This window comes from Oncorhynchus keta, chromosome 28 (assembly GCF_023373465.1).
Source record: "Oncorhynchus keta strain PuntledgeMale-10-30-2019 chromosome 28, Oket_V2, whole genome shotgun sequence".
NCBI classification, from domain to species: Eukaryota; Metazoa; Chordata; class Actinopteri; order Salmoniformes; family Salmonidae; genus Oncorhynchus; species Oncorhynchus keta.
In genome coordinates this window covers 7,371,250-7,396,571 of record NC_068448.1, presented here as the reverse complement: position 1 = coordinate 7,396,571, position 25,322 = coordinate 7,371,250, and the positions used below count along the sequence as shown (strand labels likewise).

Genomic DNA, 25,322 nt, shown 5'->3' with positions numbered 1-25,322 from the left:
TAGAGCTCCATTCTGAATTTCCCACTGACACAGCACAAAAGACCCCTGCCCTCTGTCCCCTGTCCCAAATTGCACCCTGTTCCCTATATAGTGCACTACTTTTGACCAGAGCCCTATGGGTAACAGACAGTAGGGGGTAATGGAATAGGGTGCTGTTTGGGACGCAGATCTCATGTCTTTCACCCTCTACGTTACCTGTATGTTCCCAATATACCACAGGACAGGGCATTCAGGAGATGGCTCTTCACTCCACTAGGGCTGACCTACCTGACAAACTGGCACAGAGGGTAAGAGATATTCTGATTTCAAATTAGTAATGTTAATGATGTCTAATTTGATGAATATTACAGATTATTACACAATATGAATTACATATTATACAACGGAAATTTCAACTTTAAGCTACACAGCTGATCTAGTACAAACTTAATTATGGATGATTATCTATAACCCCAGACAATTACAGGCCCAAGAAAATGTTTTTATGTTGTCACAATTCAAACATAATTTTGAGCAGCTCTACTGTTTTTCCGTGTTTACAGAATTCCTATTCAAAACAGAATGAAGTGGCCAGTTCTCGTTACGTGTTCTGTGGGACTGTGGCACGTTGCAATGTCACTGAAAATCTGTGCCTTTAACGTTCAGAGCTTTGGGGAAGCGAAAGCCAACAACAAAAAGATTATGGGAATTCTGATCAAGGTAAGAGACAAGAACTGTGAAGATAGCTAAAACTAAACGCCTAAACTAAACAGCTACAACTAAACAATTAAACTAGACCGCTACTACTAAACTAGACAGCTACAACTAAACAACAAAACTAAACAGTTACCACTAAACAGCTACTACTAAACAACTAAACTAAACAGCTACTACTAAACAACTAGACAGCTACTACTAAACAACTAAACTAGACAGTGTCACGTCCTGACTATAGAAAACCTGTATTTTCTATGGTAGAGTAGTTCAGGGCGTGACTAGGGTTTTGTTCTAGTTTATGTTTTCTATGTGGGGTTCTAGGTTTGATTTTCTATGTTGGTGATTTGTATGATTCCCAGTTAGAGGCAGCTGGTTATCGTTGTCTCTAATTGGGGATCATATTTAAGTAGCATTTTTCCCACCTGTGGATTATGGGATATTGTTTATGTTTAGTTGCCTGTTAGCACAGCATTTGTCGTCACGGTTCGTTTGGTCTTTATTGTTTTGTATTTTTCTTAAGTTTCACTTTGTTCATTAAAATATGTGGAACTCTACGTACGCTGCGCCTTGGTCCAACCATCATTATTACGACGTGACAGACAGCTACTACTAAACAACTAAACTACTACTAAACAACTAAACTAGAACTAAACAACCAGACAGCTACTACTAAACAAATAAACTAGTACTAAACAACCAGACAACTACTACTAAACAACTAAACTAGTACTAAACAACCAGACAACTACTACTAAACAACTAAACTAGTACTAAACAACCAGACAACTACTACTAAACAACTAAACTAAACAGCTACTACTAAACAACTAAACTAGACAGCTACTACTAAACAACTAAACTACTACTAAACAACCAGACAACTACTACTAAACAACTAAACTAGTACTAAACAACCAGACAACTACTACTAAACAACTAAACTAGTACTAAACAACCAGACAACTACTACTAAACAACTAAACTAGACAGCTACTACTAAACAACTAAACTAAACAGCTACTACTAAACAACTACTACTAAACAACTAGACAGCTACTACTAAACAACTAAACCAGACAGCTACTACGAAACAACTAAACAGCTACTACTAAACAACTAAACTAGACAGCTACTACTAAACAGCTACTACTAAACAACTACTACTAAACAACTAGACTACTACTACTAAACAACTAAACCAGACAGCTACTACTAAACAGCTACTACTAAACAACTAGACAACTACTACTAAACAACTAAACTAGACAGCTACTACTAAACAGCTACTACTAAACAACTAAACAACTACTACTAAACAACTAAACTAGACAGCTACTACTAAACAACTAAACCAGACAGCTACTACTAAACAACTAAACCAGACAGCTACTACTAAACAACTAAACAGCTACTACTAAACAACTAAACTAGACAGCTACTACTAAACAACTAAACCAGACAGCTACTACTAAACAACTAAACAGCTACTACTAAACAACTAGACAACTACTACTAAACAACTAAACTAGACAGCTACTACTAAACAGCTACTACTAAACAGCTACTACTAAACAACTAGACAACTACTACTAAACAACTAAACTAGACAGCTACTACTAAACAACTAAACAACTACGACTAAACAACTAAACAACTAGAAACAGCTACTACTAAACAACTAATCAGCTACTACTAAACAACTAAACAGCTACTACTAAACAACTAAACCAGACAGCTACTACTAAACATCTACTACGAAACAACTAAACAGCTAATACTAAACAACCAGACAGCTACTACTAAACAACTAAACCAGACAGCTACTACTAAACAACTAAACAGCTACTACTAAACAACTAAACAGCTACTACTAAACAACTAAACAGCTACTACTAAACAACTAAACAGCTACTACTAAACAACTAAACAGCTACTACTAAACAACTAAACAGCTACTACTAAACAACTAAACCAGACAGCTACTACTAAACAACTAAACAGCTACTACGAAACAACTAAACAGCTACTACGAAACAACTAAACAGCTACTACTAAACAACTAAACAGCTACTACTAAACAACTAAACAGCTACTACGAAACAACTAAACAGCTACTACTAAACAACTAAACAGCTACTACTAAACAACTAAACCAGACAGCTACTACTAAACAACTACTACGAAACAACTAAACAGCTAATACTAAACAACCAGACAGCTACTACTAAACAACTAAACCAGACAGCTACTACTAAACAACTAAACAGCTACTACTGAACAACTAAACAGCTACTACGAAACAACTAAACAGCTACTACTAAACAGCTACTACTAAACAACTAAACAGCTACTACTAAACAACTAAACAGCTACTACTAAACAACAACTACGAAACAACTAAACAGCTACTACTAAACAACTAAACAGCTACTACTAAACAACTAAACAGCTACTACTAAACAACTAAACAGCTACTACTAAACAACTAAACAGCTACTACTAAACAACTAAACAGCTACTACTAAACAACTAAACAGCTACTACTAAACAACTAAACAGCTACTACTAAACAACTAAACAGCTACTACTAAACAACTAAACTAGCTACTACTAAACAACTAAACAGCTACTACTAAACAACTAAACAGCTACTACTAAACAACCAGACAAGCTACTACTAAACAACTAAACAGCTGCAACTAAACAACTAAACTAGACAGCTACTACTAAACAACCAAATGGCTACTACTAAACAACTAAACAGCTACTACTGAACAACTAAACAGCTACTACTAAACAACCAGACAAGCTACTACTAAACAACTAAACAGCTGCAACTAAACTACTAAACTAAACAGCTACTATTAAACAACTAAACAGCTACTACTAAACAACTAAACAGCTAAACTAGACAGCTACTGCAAAACAACTAAACAGCTACTACTAAACAACTAGACAGCTACTACTAAACAACTAGACAGCTACTACTAAACAACAAGACAGCTACTACTAAACAACTAAACAGCTACTACTAAACAACCAGACAGCTACTACTAAACAACTAGACAGCTACTACTAAACAACTAGACTGCTGGAAAACTACAAGTAAACAGCCTTTAGTTGAGCTCAAAAGCCTTTGTCTTTCGTTGGCTTTTCTACAGAAATATTTGGTGTTCGACTAGGATGCCTTAAAGATCGACCAGTCGATTGGCGACCACTGTGTTTCGTTCATTTTTGTTCTATTATCTAAACAATAGGCCATAATTGATTTTGGCCCAATGGGCCAGGCATATTCCCACGTTCAAGGAGCTTTCCGTTTTGATTGGGTTATTTTGTCTAAAAACCTTTAGGCCTACCTATAGAAATGTGTAGAAACAACTCTGTGTCTCTGCCTAGCCTGGCAAGACTGGCCAAACGGCTGTTTAGCATCCCCAGTGGCTCTGCAGGTGTGGAGAGAAAGTTCTCCGCTGTCGGCTGGTGTTGTGCCGAAAATCTCCCCCCTGCCAGAATCCCCCCTCACCTTCGTGTGAACGCACACGCACGCAATTCTTCATTGCTGCGACTTGCTTGCTAGTTGAGATTTCTGTTCACGTTAGGCTGCGTTTCATTTTATTTTTCCTCCCCCCTTCTAATTTCCTTAATTTTGTGGCTAGAGTCAAGTTCTTTTTGTGGCACACATCCGAGTCAAATACTTTAAAATAGAACAAACTTCACGTAGGCAACCGAAATGAATAATGAATGTATGTGTTGTTATATTAAACATAGAGGATGGAGAAAATGTAGGCAAGCAATAAACATTTCAGAACAATAAGACATGGGAGAGATGATGCATTTATATTTATAGACTAATACACTTGAAGCAAATAGCCAAACCGAAAACTGCAGACATTACTAGTGCCTCCCAGCGATCACACCAACATAAAAAAAAATGAAACGCAGCCTAACGTGATCAGAACTCTCAATTTGCAAGCAAGTCGAAGCAATGAAGAATTGAGTTCGTGCGCGTTCACGCGAAGGGGGGTTGACAAAATTCTGTCAGGGGGGAGATTTTCAGCACAACACCGGCTCTCCAAGCGCCATCGCATGAGTCTGAAGCCACAGACTGGTCAAACTCGTGTTTCTAAATACGAATTCTAAAAACGAATTCAAAGGCACTAATAATTCTCCTTTTTCGTTTAATGTGTATTTAAGTAAGGTCACACCCTATATGCGCAATTTATAGACTGTAATGATTTAATACAACGAAATGTTGTTTAAAAGCTGCGCGCTTTATGTCCCTACCAGCCTATTATGTCGCAATCGCAAATCATTCACAATGTATTTATTTGTAGGCTATAGCCTTAAAATAATATAGCCTAAATAATTAATTTGCGTTCCTTCTTAGGCTCCCTGTCTGGCTTCTGACATATATAGGGTGTTTATATGCTGTTTAATGAATATGACATGTAACCTATTTGAAATTATGTTCGCTTCTTAAATTCACATTTCCATGTTTATTCAAATACTTTTCATTCAAATCCACATGGTTTGGTTTCAATATTTAAATACAAATGGGTACGTCCAGGTAGTCACAAAAATAGATGGGTGTTGCTTAAATTGTGATTTTAATGAATGGAGTGAATTTGCATTTTTTTTTCTCCTGTGCGCATGGAGCGTGTTTAGTGGAGGCTTGGAGCGGTAGGAAAATACATGAAGCACCATGAGCGATGAGCGTGATTTCCAACTGCTCATCTCGGCTCACGAACTCTGGTCACAACTATTCTGTGTTCATTATTATGGTATTTTTGATATCCAACAATATAACCAAAAGCTGTTTCCCTCCCCTTCCCAGATTCTTGCTCGCTGTGACCTGTGTTTGATCCAGGAGGTTCGAGATGCAAAAGGCGAAGCCATACCTACACTGGTGAAGGATCTTAACAGGTACATAACACGGGGGGTTGTTGACCATTTTTTAAAATGCGTGTCATGTTTTTAGATATGGATGAGGCAGAGAGAGTGAGTCAGGTTAACATGTTTACTTACTGAAGTAATATGGCAACAATACAGGCTATATACAGCGGGGTCCACCTTTACAGAATGAATCCTTTATAAGATATATACAGTATGTACAGATGAAGTCTTATCAGGGTTAGGGTTCTAATCGTCACCTGATGTCTGTTTGTCTTTCCACCGTCAGCTTTGACAAATCGCATGCATACTCCTACGTGGAGAGTAAGAGACTGGGGAAGAAAACCTACAAAGAGCAATATGTCTACATTTACAAGTAAGCCGTTTACATTTTTACACAGACTTTTACATTAAACTTTACATTTTAGATGAGAATCTTTAAAACACTGCAGCACTCCTAATTTCTCGTATACTCTCTCTCGTTTGATTGGTTGATTGATTAATTGGCTTGAATCATCTCTAGGAAAGATGTGCTGCAGGTCCGAGAGCATTGCCAGTATCCTGAGCTAGAGGGAGGAGAGGGGACGAATAACGACACTGAGGTTTTCTCCAGAGAGCCTTTCATTGTCCGGTTTCACTCACCCACTACCTGTGAGAACTTTCCATATATCAATCACTGTCTTAAGTTATAATGTCATATAATCTCATATCATGCAATTTGGAGATAGGAACATGCCACGTGTTAAAGGATTTTAGGATACCTTAGACAGATAGTCCTAGCCTGGTCTCACATCTGCTTGTGCTGTCTTGCCAGCCATGTGACCATATGGGGTTGTCAAGACAGCAGTGTTGTTTTCGTGTCTACCTAAAGCGAGACCGATTCAAGACCTAGACCGGGGGTGGGGGGGGGGGGGTGAGACCGATTCAAGACCTAAACCGGAGGGGGGCGAGAACGATTCGAGACAGGAGGGGGGCGAGACCGATTCAAGACCTAAACCGGAGGGGAGGGGATTCGAGACAGGAGGGGGGCGAGACCGATTCAAGACCTAGACCGGAGGGGGGCGAGACCGATTCAAGACCTAGACCGGAGGGGAGACCGATTCAAGACCTAGACCAGAGGGGGGCGAGACCGATTCAAGACCTAGACCGGAGGGGGGCGAGACCGATTCAAGACCTAGACCGGAGGGGGGCGAGACCGATTCAAGACCTAGACCGGAGGGAGGCGAGACCGATTCAACACCTAGACACCTTGAACAGAAAAATGTGAGTTCAACTCAAGATCATGAATGTAATTTTGTCAAATCGACACAATAATAAGACTTCAACAAGTCCAGGATTTCCAAGTTCATATTTCAGAAGAACATATGGATTCTTCAGACATACAGAATGGTGAAAATAATTTAGTTCTGAACTGGTTTCCCTAGTTAAATGAAAACAATTATATCGGTCTGATGTGTTTTACAAAAAATGCACTCCTATATGGAGTGCGCTGGTATTATGGGCGCTGTCTTTATAGCATCACGAGTCCGTTACACACATCCTTGGACGTGTCACACTTGTCGCTTTTGGTGATAGTGATGGTGTTAGGCTACCATAGGGTTGTGTGAACAGTGTGGTTGTGGTTGTGGTTGTTGCTTTATTAGGATCCCCATTAGCTGTTGCAAAAAAAAGCCGCAGCTTCCTGGGGTCCACACAACATGAAACATGACATAATACAGAACGTTAATAGACAACAACAGCTTAAGGACAGAACTACATCAGTTTAAAAAGACATACATATCAAAACATACATACAAACTATCTAGGTCAAATAGGGGAGAGGCTTTGTGCCATGAGGTGTTGCTTCATCTGTTTTTGAAACCAGGTTTGCTGTTCATTTGAGCCATATGAGATGGACGGGAGTTCCATGCAATAATGGCTCTATATAATACTGTATCACGACACAAGGTGAAACCCAGATGCAGACACAGGAGGCAGACGGTTGGAGTCTTACAATGTTTATTAATCCAAAGGGGTAGGCAAGAGAATGGTCGTGGACAGGAAAATATGTCAAAACCTGATCAGAGTCCAGGAGGTACAGAGTGGCAGACAGGCTCGTGGTCAAGGCAGGCAGAATGGTCAGGCAGGCGGGTGTAGAGTCCAGAAACAGGCACGGGTTAAAACCGGGAGGACTAGAAAAAGGAGAATAGGAAAAACGCTGGTTGACTTGGAAAAACATACAAGATCAACTGGCACAGAGAGACAGGAAACACAGGGATAAATACACTGGGGGAAAATCAGCGACACCTGGAGTGGGTGGAGACAATCACAAGGACAGGTGAAAACAGATCAGGGCGTAACAATATTGTAGCTTTCTTTAATTTAATCTGGATTTAGGGACTGTGTTGTTGGACTATGGGGACTGTGTTGTTGGACTGTGGGGACTGTGTTGTTGGACTATGGGGACTGTGTTGTTGGACTGTGGGGACTGTGTTGTTGTACTGTGGGGGCTGTGTTGTTGGACTATGGGGACTGTGTTGTTGGACTATGGGGACTGTGTTGTTGGACTATGGGGACTGTGTTGTTGGACTGTGGGGACTGTGTTGTTGGACTATGGGGACTGTGTTGTTGGACTATGGGGACTGTGTTGTTGGACTATGGGGACTGTGTTGTTGGACTATGGGGACTGTGTTGTTGGACTGTGGGGACTGTGTTGTTGGACTGTGTTGGACTATGGGGACTGTGTTGTTGGACTGTGGGGACTGTGTTGTTGGACTATGGGGACTGTGTTGTTGGACTATGGGGACTGTGTTGTTGGACTATGGGGACTGTGTTGTTGGACTATGGGGACTGTGTTGTTGGACTATGGGGACTGTGTTGTTGGATTATGGGGACTGTGTTGTTGGACAGTGGGGACTGTGTTGTTGGACTATGGGGACTGTGTTGTTGGACTGTGGGGACTGTGTTGTTGTACTGTGGGGGCTGTGTTGTTGGACTATGGGGACTGTGTTGTTGGACTATGGGGACTGTGTTGTTGGACTGTGGGGACTGTGTTGTTGTACTGTGGGGTCTGTGTTGTTGGACTATGGGGACTGTGTTGTTGGACTATGGGGACTGTGTTGTTGGACTATGGGGACTGTGTTGTTGGACTGTGGGGACTGTGTTGTTGGACTATGGGGACTGTGTTGTTGGACTATGGGGACTGTGTTGTTGGACTATGGGGACTGTGTTGTTGGACTGTGGGGTCTGTGTTGTTGGACTATGGGGACTGTGTTGTTGGACTGTGGGGACTGTTGTTGGACTGTGGGGACTGTGTTGTTGGACTATGGGGACTGTGTTGTTGGACTGTGGGGACTGTGTTGTTGGACTATGGGGACTGTGTGGTTGGACTATGGGGACTGTTGTTGGACTATGGGGACTGTGTTGTTGGACTATGGGGACTGTGTTGTTGGACTATGGTGACTGTTGTTGGACTATGGGGACTGTGTTGTTGGACTATGTGTGTTGTTGGACTATGGGGACTGTGTTGTTGGACTGTGTTGTTGGACTGTGGGGACTGTTGTTGGACTATGGGGACTGTGTTGTTGGACTGTGGGGACTGTGTTGTTGGACTATGGGGACTGTGTTGTTGGACTGTGGGGACTGTGTTGTTGGACTATGGGGACTGTGTTGTTGGGGGACTGTGTTGTTGGACTGGGGACTGTGTTGTTGGACTGGGGACTGTGTTGTTGACTGTGTTGTTGGACTGTGGGGACTGTTTGGACTTGGGGACTGTGTTGTTGGACTGGGGACTGTGTTGTTGGACTATGGGGACTGTGTTGTTGTTGGACTATGGGGACTGTGTTGTTGGACTGTGGGGACTGTGTTGTTGGACTATGGGGACTGTGTTGTTGGACTGTGTTGTTGGACTGTGGGGACTGTGTTGTTGGGGACTATGGGGACTGTGTTGTTGGACTATGGGGACTGTGTTGTTGGACTATGGGGACTGTGTTGTTGGACTGTGGGGACTGTGTTGGACTATGGGACTGTTTGTTGGACTGTTGTTGACTATGGGGACTGTGTTGTTGGGGACTGTGTTGTTGGACTGGGGACTGTGTTGTTGGGGACTGGGGACTGTGTTTGTTGGGGACTGTGTTGTTGGACTGTGTTGTTGGACTATGGGGACTGTGTTGTTGGACTATGGGGACTGTGTTGTTGGACTATGGGGACTGTGTTGTTGGACTATGGGGACTGTGTTGTTGGACTATGGGGACTGTGTTGTTGGACTGTGTTGTTGGACTGGGGGACTGTTGTTGTGGGGACTGTGTTGTTGGACTGTGGGGACTGTGTTGTTGACTGTGTTGTTGGACTGTGGGGACTGTGTTGTTGGACTATGGGGACTGTGTTGTTGGACTATGGGGACTGTTTGTTGGACTATGGGGACTGTGTTGTTGACTGTGGGGACTGTGTTGTTGGACTGTGGGGACTGTGGGGACTGTTGTTGACTATGGGGACTGTGTTGTTGGACTGTGGGGACTGTGTTTTTGGACTATGGGGACTGTGTTGTTGGACTATGGGGACTGTGTTGTTGGACTGTGTTGTTGGACTGTGGGGACTGTTGTTGGACTATGGGGACTGTGTTGTTGGACTATGGGGACTGTTGTTGGACAATGGGGACTGTGTTGTTGGACTATGGGGACTGTGTTGTTGGACTATGGGGACTGTTGTTGGACTATGGGGACTGTGTTTTTGGACTATGGGGACTGTGTTGTTGGACTATGGGGACTGTGTTGTTGGACTGTGTTGTTGGACTGTGGGGACTGTTGTTGGACTATGGGGACTGTGTTGTTGGACTGTGGGGACTGTGTTGTTGGACTATGGGGACTGTGTTGTTGGACTATGGGGACTGTGTTGTTGGACTATGGGGACTGTGTTGTTGGACTATGGGGACTGTGTTGTTGGACTATGGGGACTGTGTTGTTGTACTATGGGGACTGTGTTGTTGGACTATGGGGACTGTGTTGTTGGACTATGGGGACTGTGTTGTTGGACTGTGACTACAATTGTAGTCTAATTGTGAGCTGATGATAGCCCCTTGCTTTAGCTACTGTCATAGAATTCGCTAAATAAACAGATTTTGTTTTTTAAATACATGTGCTAAATCAAGGTGAAAGATGAGGTCCAAGAGCAAGAGAAGGAGTGTGGTTATGTCGTGTCCACTGGTATGTTTAAGGCTTGGATGCCACCTGCTGGTATGGTGCTAAACTGTTAGGTTACAGACCGGATGCCGTTGTTCTATCCGTGGGAAATGACAGTTGTTACATGCTGGCTACATGAAACATCCACAACTAAATCATTGTGGAATCTGAAAAGACGTCTCAAAAGTATGCTGGTGTACTTTACTACGTGCACATGCTGGAATAAAGGAATGAGGTGGGTAGATAACTACGTGTGTTATTGTAGAGAGGTGTTTATAAGCTGAAAATCTGATATCTTAAACTTCTCGTTCATTTTCGTTATTATCTATACAATAGGCCATAATTGATTTTGAAACAATAGGCCTGGCATATTCCCACGTTCAAGGAGCTTTCCATTTGATCTGCCCAGCCTGGCAGGAGTGGCTAAGGGGGGTGTTTCGCATCCCTGGTGTATCTGCAAGTGTGTAGAGGAAATATTCCGCTGCTGGCCGGTTGTGCCGAAAATCTCCCCCTGCTGGAATTCCCCCTTCTATTTTGTGGCTAGAGTCCAATACTTTCTGTAGAACAAACTTCGCGTCAGGATAGGCATCGGAAATGAATAATGGATGTATGGGTGTTATATTAAACAGAGGGAGTAAAATGTTGGCAGGCAAGGTCGCCATACAAGCTAGAACCGCCATATACACTTGAAACAAATATCCAAAACGAAAACTGCAGACACAAATACTTTCTGTTACTAAGATCAGGTGAAATCTAGGCGAAACTGACAACGGAATGAATAGCAGAAATCTCAACTAGCAAGCAAGTCGCAGTAATGAAGAACGCCAAGGGGTGGATTCTGGCAGGGGGGAGATTTTCAGCACAACACCTGTTCTCCTCCGTCCACCATCGCATGAGCCGGAAGTCACAGACTGGCCAAAATCGTGTTTCTAAAGAATTCAAGATGAAGGAATAAAGAAACCGCACACTGTTCTTGATAGTATAACTGATATTTAATAAGCTTACGTATCGGCCACATTCAGAGCTTTTGTGAGTTTATTTTTAAATTAGCACCCTTAAGTAGACCTAGCCCCACCCACATCCGTTCCACGCGTCGAATGGGGTTGCAGGCGAAGGAAAAACAAATAAGTGCTACCAAATATAACAATATGCATTTTATCAATATTCAAATAAAGTGTGTAAATACGATGTATTAAACACGTCTGTAAAACCACAATGAGGACATCGACCTACCGAGCAAGTTTTCATTCATCATTGGGTACATCGTACGAAAAACATCAGGGTCATTTTAAATAGGGGCAAAATTCATGTTCAAATTCACAACATAACATACATAGGCATTTCAGCATTAAGTCCTTTAGGAAATTATTAATATTAATATCACCTCCCCTGTCTGATATCTTAACTTGCTCAATGCCACATAATCTAAAGGTAGAAATGTCATGCTTCAGGTCATTAAAATGCACTGCGACTGGATAATCCCTGTCGTTTCTCCTGATTGAACTTTTATGTTCACTAATTCTCTGTTTGAGCGAACGAGAAGTTTTACCTACATAGCACAGCCCACGTGGACATTTAATAATGTAAATAACATGGGTGGTGGAACACGTAATGATGTCATTTATTTGGAAGCGTTTTCCTGTATGTGGGTGGCGGACATATTCACACTTCATCATATTGTTGCACTGTGCGCATCCTCTGCATTTAAAGCTACCATTTGGAAGAGGGCGTAAAAGAGCCTGATACCATCAAGAGCAGTGTGCGGTTTCTTTTTTCCTTCATCTTGTTCTACTGTTACCATGCACCTGCAAAAAAAAAGATTGCTCAGATGTGCGAGTGTCTTTTGAATTTTAAAAATGAATTAAAAAAAAATAAGATTAATTCAAAAGGCAATAATAAGTATTTTTTGGTTTAATTTGTAGGCTATTTAATTCTAAGTAAGTCACAGCCTATATGCGCAAAGTATAGACTATAATTATTTAATACAACGAAATGTTGTTTAAATGCTGCGCGCTTTATGTCTCCACCAGCCAATTATGTCGCGCACGCAAATACTTCACAATGTATTCATTTGTAGGCTATAGCCTTGAACTAATTTAAATAATATAGCCTTAATAATTCATTTCCGTTCCTTAGCTCTAAGAACACATTCGTATTTACAATGACGGCCTACCAGAAGGTAATTGGCATCCTGCGGGGACGGGGCTGGGAATAAAAATTTAAAATCAAATACAAATATAGGACAAAACACACATCACGATAAGAGAGACACCACAACACTACATAAAGAGAGACCTGCATGGCAGCAACATATGACAACACAGCATGTTAGCAACACAACATGACAAGAACACGGTAGCAGCACAACATGGTAGAAGCACAAAACATGGTACAGACAACAGCACAAAGAGTAAGAAGGTAGAGACAACAATACATCACGCGAAGCAACCTCAACTGTCAGTAAGAACTGAAAAGAGGAGCGACCCAGAGATGTGTGTGCTTTGGGGACCTTTAACCGAATGTGACTGGTAGAACGGCTGTTTATATGCTGTTTAAAATGACATGTAGCCTATTTGAAATGGTGTACGCTTCTTGCATTCACCTTTTCATGTCTATTCAAATAATTTTAATTCAAATCCACATGGTTTAGTTTCAATACTTAAATACCAAATGGTAGATCCAGGTAGTCACAAAAATAGATGGGTGCTGGTTAAATTGTGATTTTAAATGAATGGAGCGAAATTGTAACGGGATTGTTTTTTAGTATGGAGCAGTTTTTAACAGAGCCGTAGTAAAGGACATGGAGCGGTGCGCGTGAGTGATGAGCTGTATTTCCAACCACTCAACTCCGCTGAGCTACCAGCAAGAGAGACAAAGTTTTGAGGATATTTTTCAATTAAATTAAAGAACAGTAATGTTATGAGTAAAGTAGGAGGCCCAGGTTTCAATGGGCTAAGATATTGTTTCATGAATGTGTCTATATTGGGCTCCCGAATGGCGCAGCGGTCTAAGGCACTGCATCTCAGTGCTAGAGGCGTCACTACAGACCTTGGTTTGATCCCGGGCTGTATTACAACCGGCTGTGATCGATCGGGAGTCCCATAGACCAGCGCACAATTGGCCCAGCATTGTCAGGGGAGGGTTTAGCTGGGGTAGGCCTTCATTGTAAATAAGAATTTGTTCTTAACTGACTTGCCTAGTTAAATAAAAAACATATATATTTGGCCTGGTGAAGCAGTTTTATGCGCTGACTGAATGAAAGCTGATAATTACTGTATGAGTTTTTTACTCCTTCTACTTCACCAGCTGTCACCTGCAGCTCTATGGTGAGAAACATCTCAGTTCCGGGGGGGGAGAAACCCTATACTATCCTGGAGCTTGAGTACAGGTCATTACAAGGCTGCTTCCTACCATTCTACGGCAGCTGCTGGGGGCTGACACAGGCGGACTGACGCTGTCGTAGTCCATGTTGGGGTCAAACGACATTCGGAGGGCTAGCTCGGAACTGCTGAAAATTGATTTTAAAGAACTGATTCTAGGTCTGAAAGATATATATATTTTTTAAAGCGGCCAATTATTGCAGGCCCGATAACATCGCTGTGCCGCTACTGTGAAATATTCATCAAGCTACTGGCATTACACACCTAAGTCTACTGTAGCGTTGTTGGCCTCTATAAATAACACCTTCTGGAAACAGAACGGGTCTACAGAAATGATGTGGAGTCCATCCAAGTCATCTTGGCTCCTGGACCCTGTCCGTGCATTTCAAGGCTGTGTTGAGACAATGACTTACTAGTGAACCAAAACCCAGCTGAGAGGATCCCTACCATTGTGTCGCTGAGTTGTCATAGTGCTGCTATGGGTCATTGGCAATAATGTAAGCAACCTAATTTATGTCCCCTCTTAACTCCCCTGAATACCTCTGTTAATCCTACAGATATTGTATGCAGTAATCTTGCGCCTATGAACCTGAGTTATACTGTTAGCACTGAGGCGGTGGGCCCTATTAGGAGGTCCACTGTGTGCAGCTCACCCTGCACTATCAGCTCAAACAAAAATAACACTGTCATATCTACCTCTGATAAGTCTCCCTGTAAAGCGATTAAAAACAATCAAGAATCCCAGAAAAGTGCTAAAAAATAGCACACTTATTTAACTAGGCGAGTCAGTTAAGAACAAATTCTTATTTACAATGACGGTCTACTGGGGAACAGCCTTGTTCAGGGGTAGCACGAAAGCTTTTTACCTTGTCAGCTTGGGATTCAATGCATCAACCTTTCGGTTACTGACCCAATGCTCTAATCACTAGGCTACCTGCTGCACCAAATTAACATATACATTAACATATGTAGCCTAATAAAAAAGGCTCATGAATTCAATAACTTGCTAGTAACATATAACATTAATATACTGACTATCTCTTAAACTCACTTAGATAATACAGTACATTTAATGATACAGTGGTAGCAAAACATGATTTCAACATCTTCAGATGAAACAGGAATGCCAATGGTGGAGGTGTTGCCATTTATGTTCAGTGTCATACTCCTGTCAAGTTTAGAGAGGATCTCATGTCAAATGCTGTTGAAGTAATATGGTAACAGGTTCACCTGCCTCACCTAAAGCCCATTTTTGTAAGAGGCTGCTATAGACCACCAAGTGCTAACAGTCAGTATCTGGATAATAAACTCAACAAAAAAAATAAACGTCCTCTCACTGTCAACTGCGTTTATTTCAGCAAACTTAACATGTGTAAATATTTGTATGAACATAACAAGATTCAACAACTGAGACATAAACTGAACAAGTTCCACAGACATGTGACTAACAGAAATGGAATAATGTGTCCCTGAACAAAAGGGGGGTCAAAATCAAAAGTAACAGTCAGTATCTGGTGTGGCCACCAGCTGCATTAAGTACTGCAGTGCATCTTCTCCTCATGAACTGCAACAGATTTGCCAGTTCTTGCTGTGAGATGTTACCCCACTCTTCCACCAAGGCACCTGCAAGTTCTCAGACATTTCTGTGGGGAATGACCATAGCCCTCACCCTCCGATCCAACAGGTCCCAGACGTGCTCAATGGGATTGAGATCCGGTCTCTTCGCTGGCCATGGCAGAACACTGACATTCCTCTCTTGCAGGAAATCACGCACAGAAAGAGCAGTATGGCTGGTGGCATTGTCATGCTGGAGGGTCATGTCAGGATGAGCCTGCAGGAAGGATACCACATGAGGGAGGAGGATGTCTTCCCTGTAATGCACAGCATTGAGATTGCCTGCAATGACAACAAGCTCAGTCCGATGATGCTGTGACACACCGCCCCAGACCATGACGGACCCTCCACATAGATCCCGCTCCAGGCTACAGGCCTTGGTGTAACCCTTATTCCTTTGACGATAAACGCAAATCCGACCATCATCCCTGGTGAGACAAATCCGACGACTCGTCAGTGAAGAGCACTTTTTGTGAGCTCTGTCTGGTCCAGCGACGGTGGGTTTGTGCCCATAGGCAACATTATTGGTGAGGACCTGCCTACAAGCCCTCAGTCCAGCCTCTCTCAGCCTATTGCGGACATGTCTGAGCACTGCATGTTCATTAATTGTTTAGGGTTCATTGAACAAGCATGGGAAACAGTGTTTAAACCCTTTACAATGAAGATCTGTGAAGTTATTTAGATTTTTACTAATTATCTTTGAAAGAGAGGGTCCTGAAAAAGGGACGTTTCTTTTTTTTTCTGAGTTTGTGAGAAATCCTTGATAATTTGTGACATCAACAGAGAGGTACATTTTCTGGGTGACCTGAATATTGACTGGCTTTCATCAAGCTGCCCACTCAGGAAAAAGTTTCAAACTGTAACCAGTGCCTGTAACCTAGTTCAGGTTATCAGTCAACCTACCAGGACATTTACAAACAGCACAGGAATGAAATCATCAACACGTATTGATCACATCTTTACTAATGCTGCAGAAAGGTGCTGTAAAGCAGTATCCAGATCCATCGGATGTAGTGATCACAATACAGTAGCCATATCTAGGAAAACCAAAGTTCCAAAGGCTGGACCTTATATAATGTATAAGAGGACATACAATATGTTTTGTAGTGATTCCTATGTTGAAGATCTGTGGTGTATAATGAGGAGCAACCAGACGCTGAACTAACGCTAAACATTCACCCATTAAGAAAATGACTGTAAAAACGGTTAAATCGCTGAGGATTAATGAGGAATTGAAAAATTGTATGGTTGAGAGGGATGAGGCAAAAGGAATGGCAAATAAGTCTGGCTGCACAGCCGTTTGGCAAACGTACTGTAAATTGAGAAAATCATGTGCCTAAACCCAACAACAACAAGAATACAACTGTACTATAAAACAAGATACATGATATAAAGAATGATGGTAAAAAGCTTTGGAGCACCTTAAATGAAACTTTGGGCAAAAAGGCAAACTCGGCTCCATCATTCATTGAATCAGATGGCTCATTTGTCACAAAACCCACTGATATTGCCAACTACTTTAATAATTTTTTTAATTGGCAAGATTAGCAAACTTAGACATGGCATCACAATCACATCACATGACAGCCACAAATTCTGAACCTTCATATCTAAGCATTACTCACCAAATTATGAAGGAAAAAAAACGTAATTTTGCAATTCGTGGAGTGTGTAAGAGGTGAAACAATTGTCTATCAACAATGACCTGACAACTTGGATGAAAAATGACAGAGGATGATAGTGGAAATTGCCACTCCAATTAGCCATCTCTTCAATCTAAGCCTACTAGAAAGTGTGTACCCTCAGGCCTGGAGGGAAGTAAAAGTCATTCCACTACCCAAGAATAGAAAAGCACACTTTACTGGCTCAAACAGCCGATCAATCTAACACGACTCAGGATAAGACCCAGATGCAGACACAGGAAGCAGACAGTTTGAATCTCAGATGTTTATTACAAAACAGGGGACAGGCAAACGGCAGGTCAAGGGTCAGTAATCCAAGGCAGCGTCAATATGGGACAGAACGGCCTGCAGGCTCAGGGCAGAACTGGGACGACTAGAAAACAGAAACTAGAGATACTGGAAAACATGCTGGTAAGACTTGACAAGATGAACTGGCAACAAACCAACAGAAAATGCAGGTATAAGTACACAGGGATAATGGAGGAAGGTGGGAGACACTTGGTGGTGGGTGGAGACAAGCACAAGACAGGTGAAACAGATCAGGGTGTGACACAATCAGCCTGTTACCAACCCTTAGTAAACTTTTGGGGAAAATGGTGTTTGACCAGATATTTCACAGTAAACAAATTAACAGGTTTTCAGCATGCTTATAGGGAAGGAGAGAAATTTGAGAGAAATTGATAATAAAAAGATTGTGGGAGCTGTTTTGTTAGACTTCAGTGCAGCTTTTGACATTATTGATTATAACCTGCTGTTGGAAAAACGGATGTGTTATGGCTTTACATCCCCTGCTATACTGTGAATTGAGAGTTACCTGTCTAACAGAACACAGAGGGTGTTCTTTAATGGAAGCCTCGCCAACATAATCCAAGTAGAGTCAGGCATACCCCAGGGCAGCTGTTTAGGCCCCTTTTACTTTTTTTCAGTCTTTACTAATGACATGCCACTGGCTCTGAGTTAAGGTCTGTGTGTCTATGTATGTTTTTTAACCTTTATCCATGCTTTTTTAGCATTTTCTTAATGCTGATGACTAAACACGTCAGCTACCACAGCAAGTTAAATCACTGCAACACTTAACAAAGAGCTGCAGTCAGATTCAGAATGGGTGGCAAGAAATAAGTTGGTCCTCAATATTTCAAAAACTTAAAGCATTGTATTTGGGACAAATGATTCACTAAACCCTAAATCTTGTAATGAATAATGTGGAAATTGAGGCAGTTCAGGTCAACTGTCATGGTCAAAACCTATTGATGCAACAGTAGCTAAGCTGGGGTCTTTCCATAATAAAGCACTGTTTTGTCACACCTGGACTACTGTTCAGTCGTGTGGTCAGGTGCCACAAAGAGGGACTTAGGAAAATTACAATTGGCCCTGAACATGGCAGCACAGTGGGCCCTTAAAATATACACAGAGAGCTAACATTAATAACATGCATGTCAATCTCTTCTGGCTCAAAGTAGAGGAGGGATTGACTTCATCACTACTTGTATTTGTTAGAGGTATTGACATGTTGAATGCACCGAGCTGTCTGTTTAGACTACTAGCACAAAGCTCAGACACCCATGCATACCCCACAAGACATGCCAACAAAGGTCTCTTCCAAGTCCAGAACAGACTATGGGAGGCACACAGTACTACATAGAGACATGACTACATGTAACTCTATTCCACATCAAATAAATCGTGCAAGCAGTAAAATTTGATTTAAAAAAAAAAAAACATAAAAAATCTGCAGACTGTGAAGAGACACACACACACACACATGATAACATACGCACTATACAACATGTACACATGGATTTTGTGTTGTAGATATGTAGTAGTAGAGTAGTGGCCTGAGGGAACACACTTAATGTGTTGCGAAATCTGTTGTGAAATGTAATGTAATGGGGATCCATAATAAATACAAATACAAATATTCCGCTGGTCTTGGGAGGAAATGATAAGTCCTCACTGTCCGAGACCGAGTCAAAACTGAGTAAAAATGTATCCGACACCGAGACAAGATCATGACACTCAACATGTGGTCTCGAGACCAGACTCGACAACACTGTCAGAAATAGATCTGGGACAAGGCTAAGATACTCCTATCAAACTCCCAAAATTATAAATGATATAAGAGGAATTTCTTTTAAATCTCTCCTTCTGCAGTGGTGAAGGATTTTGTCTTGGTGGGCCAACACACCTGTCCCAAAACGGCAATGAAAGAGATCGATGAACTCTACACTGTTTTCAATGGGATCTGCAAGAAGTGGAAGACTGAGGTTAGTTGGTTTAAATCATTGATATCAGATAATATTACTAGAAGCTCCTCAGATTTCTAGCATTTTATTCCTTCCTCTTTCTCTTGATAATAACTAACTATTTTGTGTTTATTTGTTTGATACTGGTCATCTATCTTCCTCTAGAATGTGGTGATCTTAGGGGACCTGAACGCAGCCTGCAGCTACATCACCATCAAGGGCTTTAGAGCTGTGCGTTTGAGAAGCGACCCCAAGTTCCGCTGGCTGATTGGAGATGAACAGGATACAACCGTTCGGCAGAAGACACACTGCGCTTACGACAGGTCAGTGACCCATACAATAGAATCATTGTAGAAGACTTGGATGCGTGCTGGTACATGTGTTCTGTATGTTTATCTGTGGGTGAAGCTTCTTCTTGCTGTAATCATTATATGTCTCCTCTCTCTCTGTACGTCATACTCCAGGATAGTTATTCATGGCAGAGAGATGATCTCTGGGATAGTTCCAGATTCAGCTAAACCCTTCAACTTTAAAGAGGAGTTCCACCTTACTGAAGAAGAGGTAACTTCTCAGACATTTTAAATCAGTTGATATGTATAATATAAGTTCAAATGAACCTGTATTATTTTTTGATTGACCGATTTTGATGATGTGTTTGTTTACATTTAGGCCTTGGAAGTCAGCGACCACTTCCCAGTAGAAGTTGACCTGAAGCCCATCCATCGCTATCTCCTGCGCCATGAACTTTAGACCCCACTGCACCATCAACATTACCAACAACCATTGCAATCATGTTTTTACTCCCAATTATTTCAGTTGTATTTATTTATTTCAAATTATTTTAGGTACTTAAATTAAATTATGTAGTTTCGAAAAAAAAAGTTTCGAAAAAAAAATTAAGAGTGATTTTTGTTGGAATTTATACTGTACCAAACTGTATATACTATTAAGGAAAATAAACAAACTGTGTCTTTGTCTGCACAGAGACTAATAAACGTAATATATTGGATATCTAAATATTGTGATGTAGAATGAATTCTACTTTGGATTAATCCCTAACTCAGACTAACATAAGGAAATCAGTCAGTTTAAATAAATTCATTAGGCCCGTATCTATGGATTTCACATGACTGTGCAGGGGCGCAGCCAATCAGAATGAGTTTTTCCCCACAAAAGGGCTTTATTACAGACAGAAATACTCCTCGGTTTCATCAGCTGTCCTGGTGGCTGGTCTCAGAAGATCCTGCATGTAAAGAAGCCGGATGTGGAGGTCCTGGGCTGGTTTATGGTAGAGAAATGAACATTCAATTCTCAGTTAACAGTTCTGGTGGACATTCCTACAGTCAGCATGGCAATTGCACACTTCCTTAAAACTTGAGACATCTTTGACATTGTGTTGTGTGACAAAACTGCACATTTTTAGAGTGGCCTTTTATTGTCCCCAACACAAGGTGCACCTGTGTAATGATCATGCTGTCAGGTGCATAGATTATTTTTGGTAAAGGAGAAATGCTCACTAACAGTGATGTAAACAAATTTGTGCACAAAATTTGAGAGAAATAAGCTTTTTTGTACGCGTGGAACATTTCTGGGATGTTTTATTTAAGCTCATGAAACATGGGATCAACACATGACATGTTGCATTTATATTTTTGTTCAGTATAAATTAGGGGCCTGCCCTATACAGACGATTCTTAATTTGATAGAGCCAGACACAGGCAGGGTGGAAGTGGTAGCCTACATCTCTGAGGGAGGGAGGGCTGGGTCTTGTGTTAGACATCAGAAAGTAAAACCACAGCACGGCTTATGTGCTAAATCTACGGTGAGTACATCAACATCTTCCTATATGTGACTTTATTTATGAACAACCAAAGCCTTTAACAGACTTGGGTTTTGTGACATTTCAATTTGCATATTTTTTTTTTATTAAGTTGTTGTTCTCTTTGTCCTGACTATCACTACTTGTCGATGTGTTTTGATATATTTCTGCATCCCCTATTCTGACAGGAAGCTCGTTGAAGCAATAACAGACGAGAAACCTAACACACTTCCTGTCAGAAATCAGAAGAATTTTGTTGTAAAAGATGCTTTCAAATGTTGTCGAAACGTGTCTCTTGGTAAATTGACTAACTTAAAAGGCACAGAAATCTTATGACATATAGTTTGACTTGACCTATTACCTAGAGAAGATGGAACAGAACTTTGCTGATTTGTTAACGGATGCATTTTCAGGTAAGCATTATGCAGGTTGAAGTTAGAGCACTGCAACTTCACTGACATTTAGTACAATCACTTCCTGACAGTTGCTTGGGTTTTCTGTCATTATTCGCCATGTTGATGTTGTTGTTGCAGACACATCCCTCCCATCTTTCCCTGAAGGAGGGTTTGACTTTGAGCCTCTTGATTTTGACGAAGCCAAGACAGAAATGTCCTCTGGAAGATTACCAGTGCTGAGAGAGGAAGAGGAAGATGTGGATGAAGGACAGGAAGAGGAAGAGCCTGGTGGAGAAACTGGACCTGTACCTGACCCTATCTCAGTGAAGACATATGATGTGAGTTTGACTGAAGAGGATACACAACATATTGATGATGAGGAGAAGTGGGAGGAGGGCAAGGAGGAGGAAGAGGAGGGCAAGGAAGAGGAGGGCAAGGAGGAGGAAGAGGAGCGCAAGGAAGAGGAGGAGGAAGATGAAGAGGAGATCACCTCAGGAGAAGAAGAGGACACAGGAATAGAGAACATTGGCTCCCCAGGGGGTAGGTCTGTGGTTGTTCACTACGACGAAGAGAATATAGAAAATATCGTAACTACAGGACAATCTTTTGCCCAAGAGGATAGGGAAAACCCTAACATCAGAAACATAGAGCAAGGTACTTTCGAGAACAGTGATGTGAGTTGTTTTGAGGGTGTTACTGAAGATGACACCATGGAGATCACAGCAGATATAAGTGAAGGGATTGAAGAAGAGGAGAGACTGGCAGCTGAAGAAAACCAGGAGAAATCATCTGATTCAGACCTGGAGGTCCTGACAAGCTCTATCACTGAAAACCAGATAGAAGAGGGACAGAAAGGAGTGAACTTACTCTTCCCACATTTTCCCCAGGAGAATGAAGAGGAAGAAGAGCAAGATGAACCTGGAGCTCCAGAGATTGTTTCCTATTGTCCTGATCCCGCAGCAACACAGAATCTGCAATCTATTATGGTCAATACCTTTGTGGAACACCCACTTGAGGCGAAAATTAAGGACTTCCTAGGGGATGACCACCAAGAGGCGGGTGAAAGCTTTGCAGATTACCCCTCTGACTTCTTTCCAAGTGAATACGACAAGGATGGAGGGAAAGGGAGAGAGCGAAACAAAAATGGGAGCACACTGTCTAGTCCCTCTGAGGGTCATTTAAAGATAGACGAGAATGTCGACCCAGAGAGAGAGATAACCGAGCAGAAGGATAGCCATGTACAGGGAGAGGAAGATGAAAAGGTTGATGTGAGACCTGCTATCTCTCTGAGCATAGAAGGCAAACAAGATTTTGCAGATTGTGCAATGTGTAATATCAATATTGACATTAGCATGAGCAAGATTATTGAAGACAATCTTGAAGCTGATAGCTCCAGTGATAGTTCCAGTGATAGCTCCACTGATAGCTCCAGTGATAGTTCCAGTGAGGATGAGAAGGATAATGAAGAACACCCAGCCCTGCCAAGATACCAGGCTCTTCCTCAGAGAGACTGCAGATCTGATGTTTTACCTCTACCTGACTGGGAGGGTGGAGAGGAGAACATCTCCAAGCAGAGTGTTGCCGACCTGCATCTTTCAGACACCATCTCTGATGCCCCCACTTTTACCCTTCACAGTGAGGCTGGACTCAGTACAGCAGACGTAACCAGGTGTAACAGGGGTAAGAGGAGTACAGGCAACATGTCATCATCTGACTCTGAGGATAATTTTCCGGGAGAATTTTGTACGTTGGAGACTGAACTAAGAAAGGACAAAGGGGAGACTTGGATTTGGGGTAAAGAGGAGTATCTTCGAGAAATCCCGCCGGAGCTCGAAGGAAAGTTGGAGAACCACCTTCACACCAATATAAACTGGGACACGGGGGATAATAACGTGGACAGGAGTGGTTTCATTCTAGATTACAAGTACGAGGGGAGTGGAATCACAGTCGGCGAGGAACAATTTGCAGATGATGAAGAAGAGGAGGAGAGGAGTTGGAAACAAGAGAGAGTGAGAATCGAGGCATTCTACAAGTTTTATAATGACGAAGAGGAGAAGGAGGCCATGGAAACAGAAGGTGCTTTATCAAGGAGGAAGCCTAGAGTTCAGTTCTGCATGGATCCCCTGCCTCAAGTCATTGAATATACAGACAGGTAAGAGAAATTGCCTACATAAAATTACTCAAGACACCCGCCAACCAGGAAATGCTTATTTCTACTTGCACAAGACATGTCATTTGTACTGTCACTGTGGTAGATAGATAAGTGAAATAATGTCCTATATTACTGTCTGTCTACTACGTTCTTAGCAGCAGTGACGGGGATTTGGTCGACAGCGCATCTGACAGCGATGAGGACCTGGATTCTACAGCAAGGCTTGAAGTGAGAGCTCTCTCTCTCTCTCTCTCTCTCTCTCTCTCATTCTCTCCCTCTTTCTCTCTCTCTCTCTCTCTCTCTCTCTCTCTCTCTCTCTCTCTCTCTTTCTCTCCCTCATTCTCTCCCTCTTTCTCTCTCCCTCTTTCTCTCTCTCTCTCTCTCTCTCTTTGCTCTCTCTCTCTTGCTCTCTCTCTCTTAGCCACCAGCAGCACATGACAATGCAGTGTGTCTATTTCAGGAGCAGCGTGAGCCTGAGACTCAGGAGAGCCAGAAGCCACAAGGAGAACTAAAAGATCTCAGCAAAATACCTCGGACACACAGCAAGAGAGACTGGGTAAGTCTTTACCCCACAACTTTCTGTAAAACAAAAAGGGCTTCATGAAATTGATGGGATTCCTCTGACACACTGTGTTTGTGTAGTGTCTGAGGGTGCTGAAGTTCCTGCTGAAGATGGCCCTTTTGACATTGATTGGACTTTTGACATTCTGGTGGACAACAGACCTAAAGGACTTGGACTGGTGATCTGGACCAAATACAGTTTTTTGCAAACGACTGTACTGTATTGTCAATATGCCTATGCCTGAAAATAATGAGATAATAAAGTAGCAGCAGCTAAGTAGAAAATGCTTACTTGTCAGGAAAATACTCTCTCCTTATACTGTAGTTTCTGTCACTTTTATTTTCATAATGTCTTCATCTGTAACATGTCTTCATCTGTTTTGATGGATAATAAAACGGGGTCTATTTATATTCCCATTTAACTTTAAGGTTCAGCATTTTATATATTGTTTTACATCACAGATACAGAAAGCTTGGCTTTTCCACACAAATATAAGCCTTATTGTCTAAATTCTCTGGTACTATGTGACTCTTGCCAGAGTGTAAGATATACCTCAGAAGCTGCTGTCACGGGTGAATTATTTTTTTTAAAGAGGAACCTGAAACAACGTTGTAACAATCATATAAATAGAATGAATCAAACGGACATCCGCCATTCAAGTCAATGACGGTATAATGATCGGACTGGTGGTCATAGGGGCAAAGCAGGAAGTGTACCCACCCATAGGGGCAAAGCA

At 41.8% G+C, this 25,322-nt stretch overlaps 2 protein-coding genes across 4 annotated transcripts; both read left to right on the top strand.

The window, feature by feature from the left end:
* Positions 1-205: 205 nt before the first annotated feature.
* On the top strand, positions 206-20,675 carry dnase1l1l (deoxyribonuclease I-like 1-like). Its single transcript, XM_035739898.2, has 9 exons — positions 206-287; positions 543-699; positions 5,528-5,616; positions 5,873-5,959; positions 6,107-6,234; positions 19,567-19,679; positions 19,824-19,981; positions 20,123-20,219; positions 20,328-20,675. The coding sequence occupies exons 2-9, from the start codon at positions 562-564 to the stop codon at positions 20,406-20,408; spliced, it is 891 nt and encodes a 296-aa protein (XP_035595791.1). The 5' UTR covers positions 206-287; positions 543-561; the 3' UTR covers positions 20,409-20,675.
* A 736-nt stretch (positions 20,676-21,411) lies between these two features.
* On the top strand, positions 21,412-25,013 carry LOC118360638 (FK506-binding protein 5-like). Of its 3 annotated transcripts, XM_035739893.2 has the most exons (6): positions 21,412-21,480; positions 21,666-21,890; positions 22,011-24,024; positions 24,180-24,252; positions 24,485-24,580; positions 24,667-25,013. In XM_035739893.2, the coding sequence occupies exons 2-6, from the start codon at positions 21,848-21,850 to the stop codon at positions 24,766-24,768; spliced, it is 2,328 nt and encodes a 775-aa protein (XP_035595786.2). In that variant the 5' UTR covers positions 21,412-21,480; positions 21,666-21,847; the 3' UTR covers positions 24,769-25,013. The 3 variants fall into 3 exon arrangements, with proteins under 3 accessions (XP_035595786.2, XP_035595788.2, XP_035595787.2); XM_035739895.2 differs by lacking the exon at positions 21,666-21,890 and having other exon boundaries at positions 21,419-21,480; XM_035739894.2 differs by lacking the exon at positions 21,412-21,480 and having other exon boundaries at positions 21,489-21,890; positions 24,183-24,252.
* Positions 25,014-25,322: the final 309 nt, after the last annotated feature.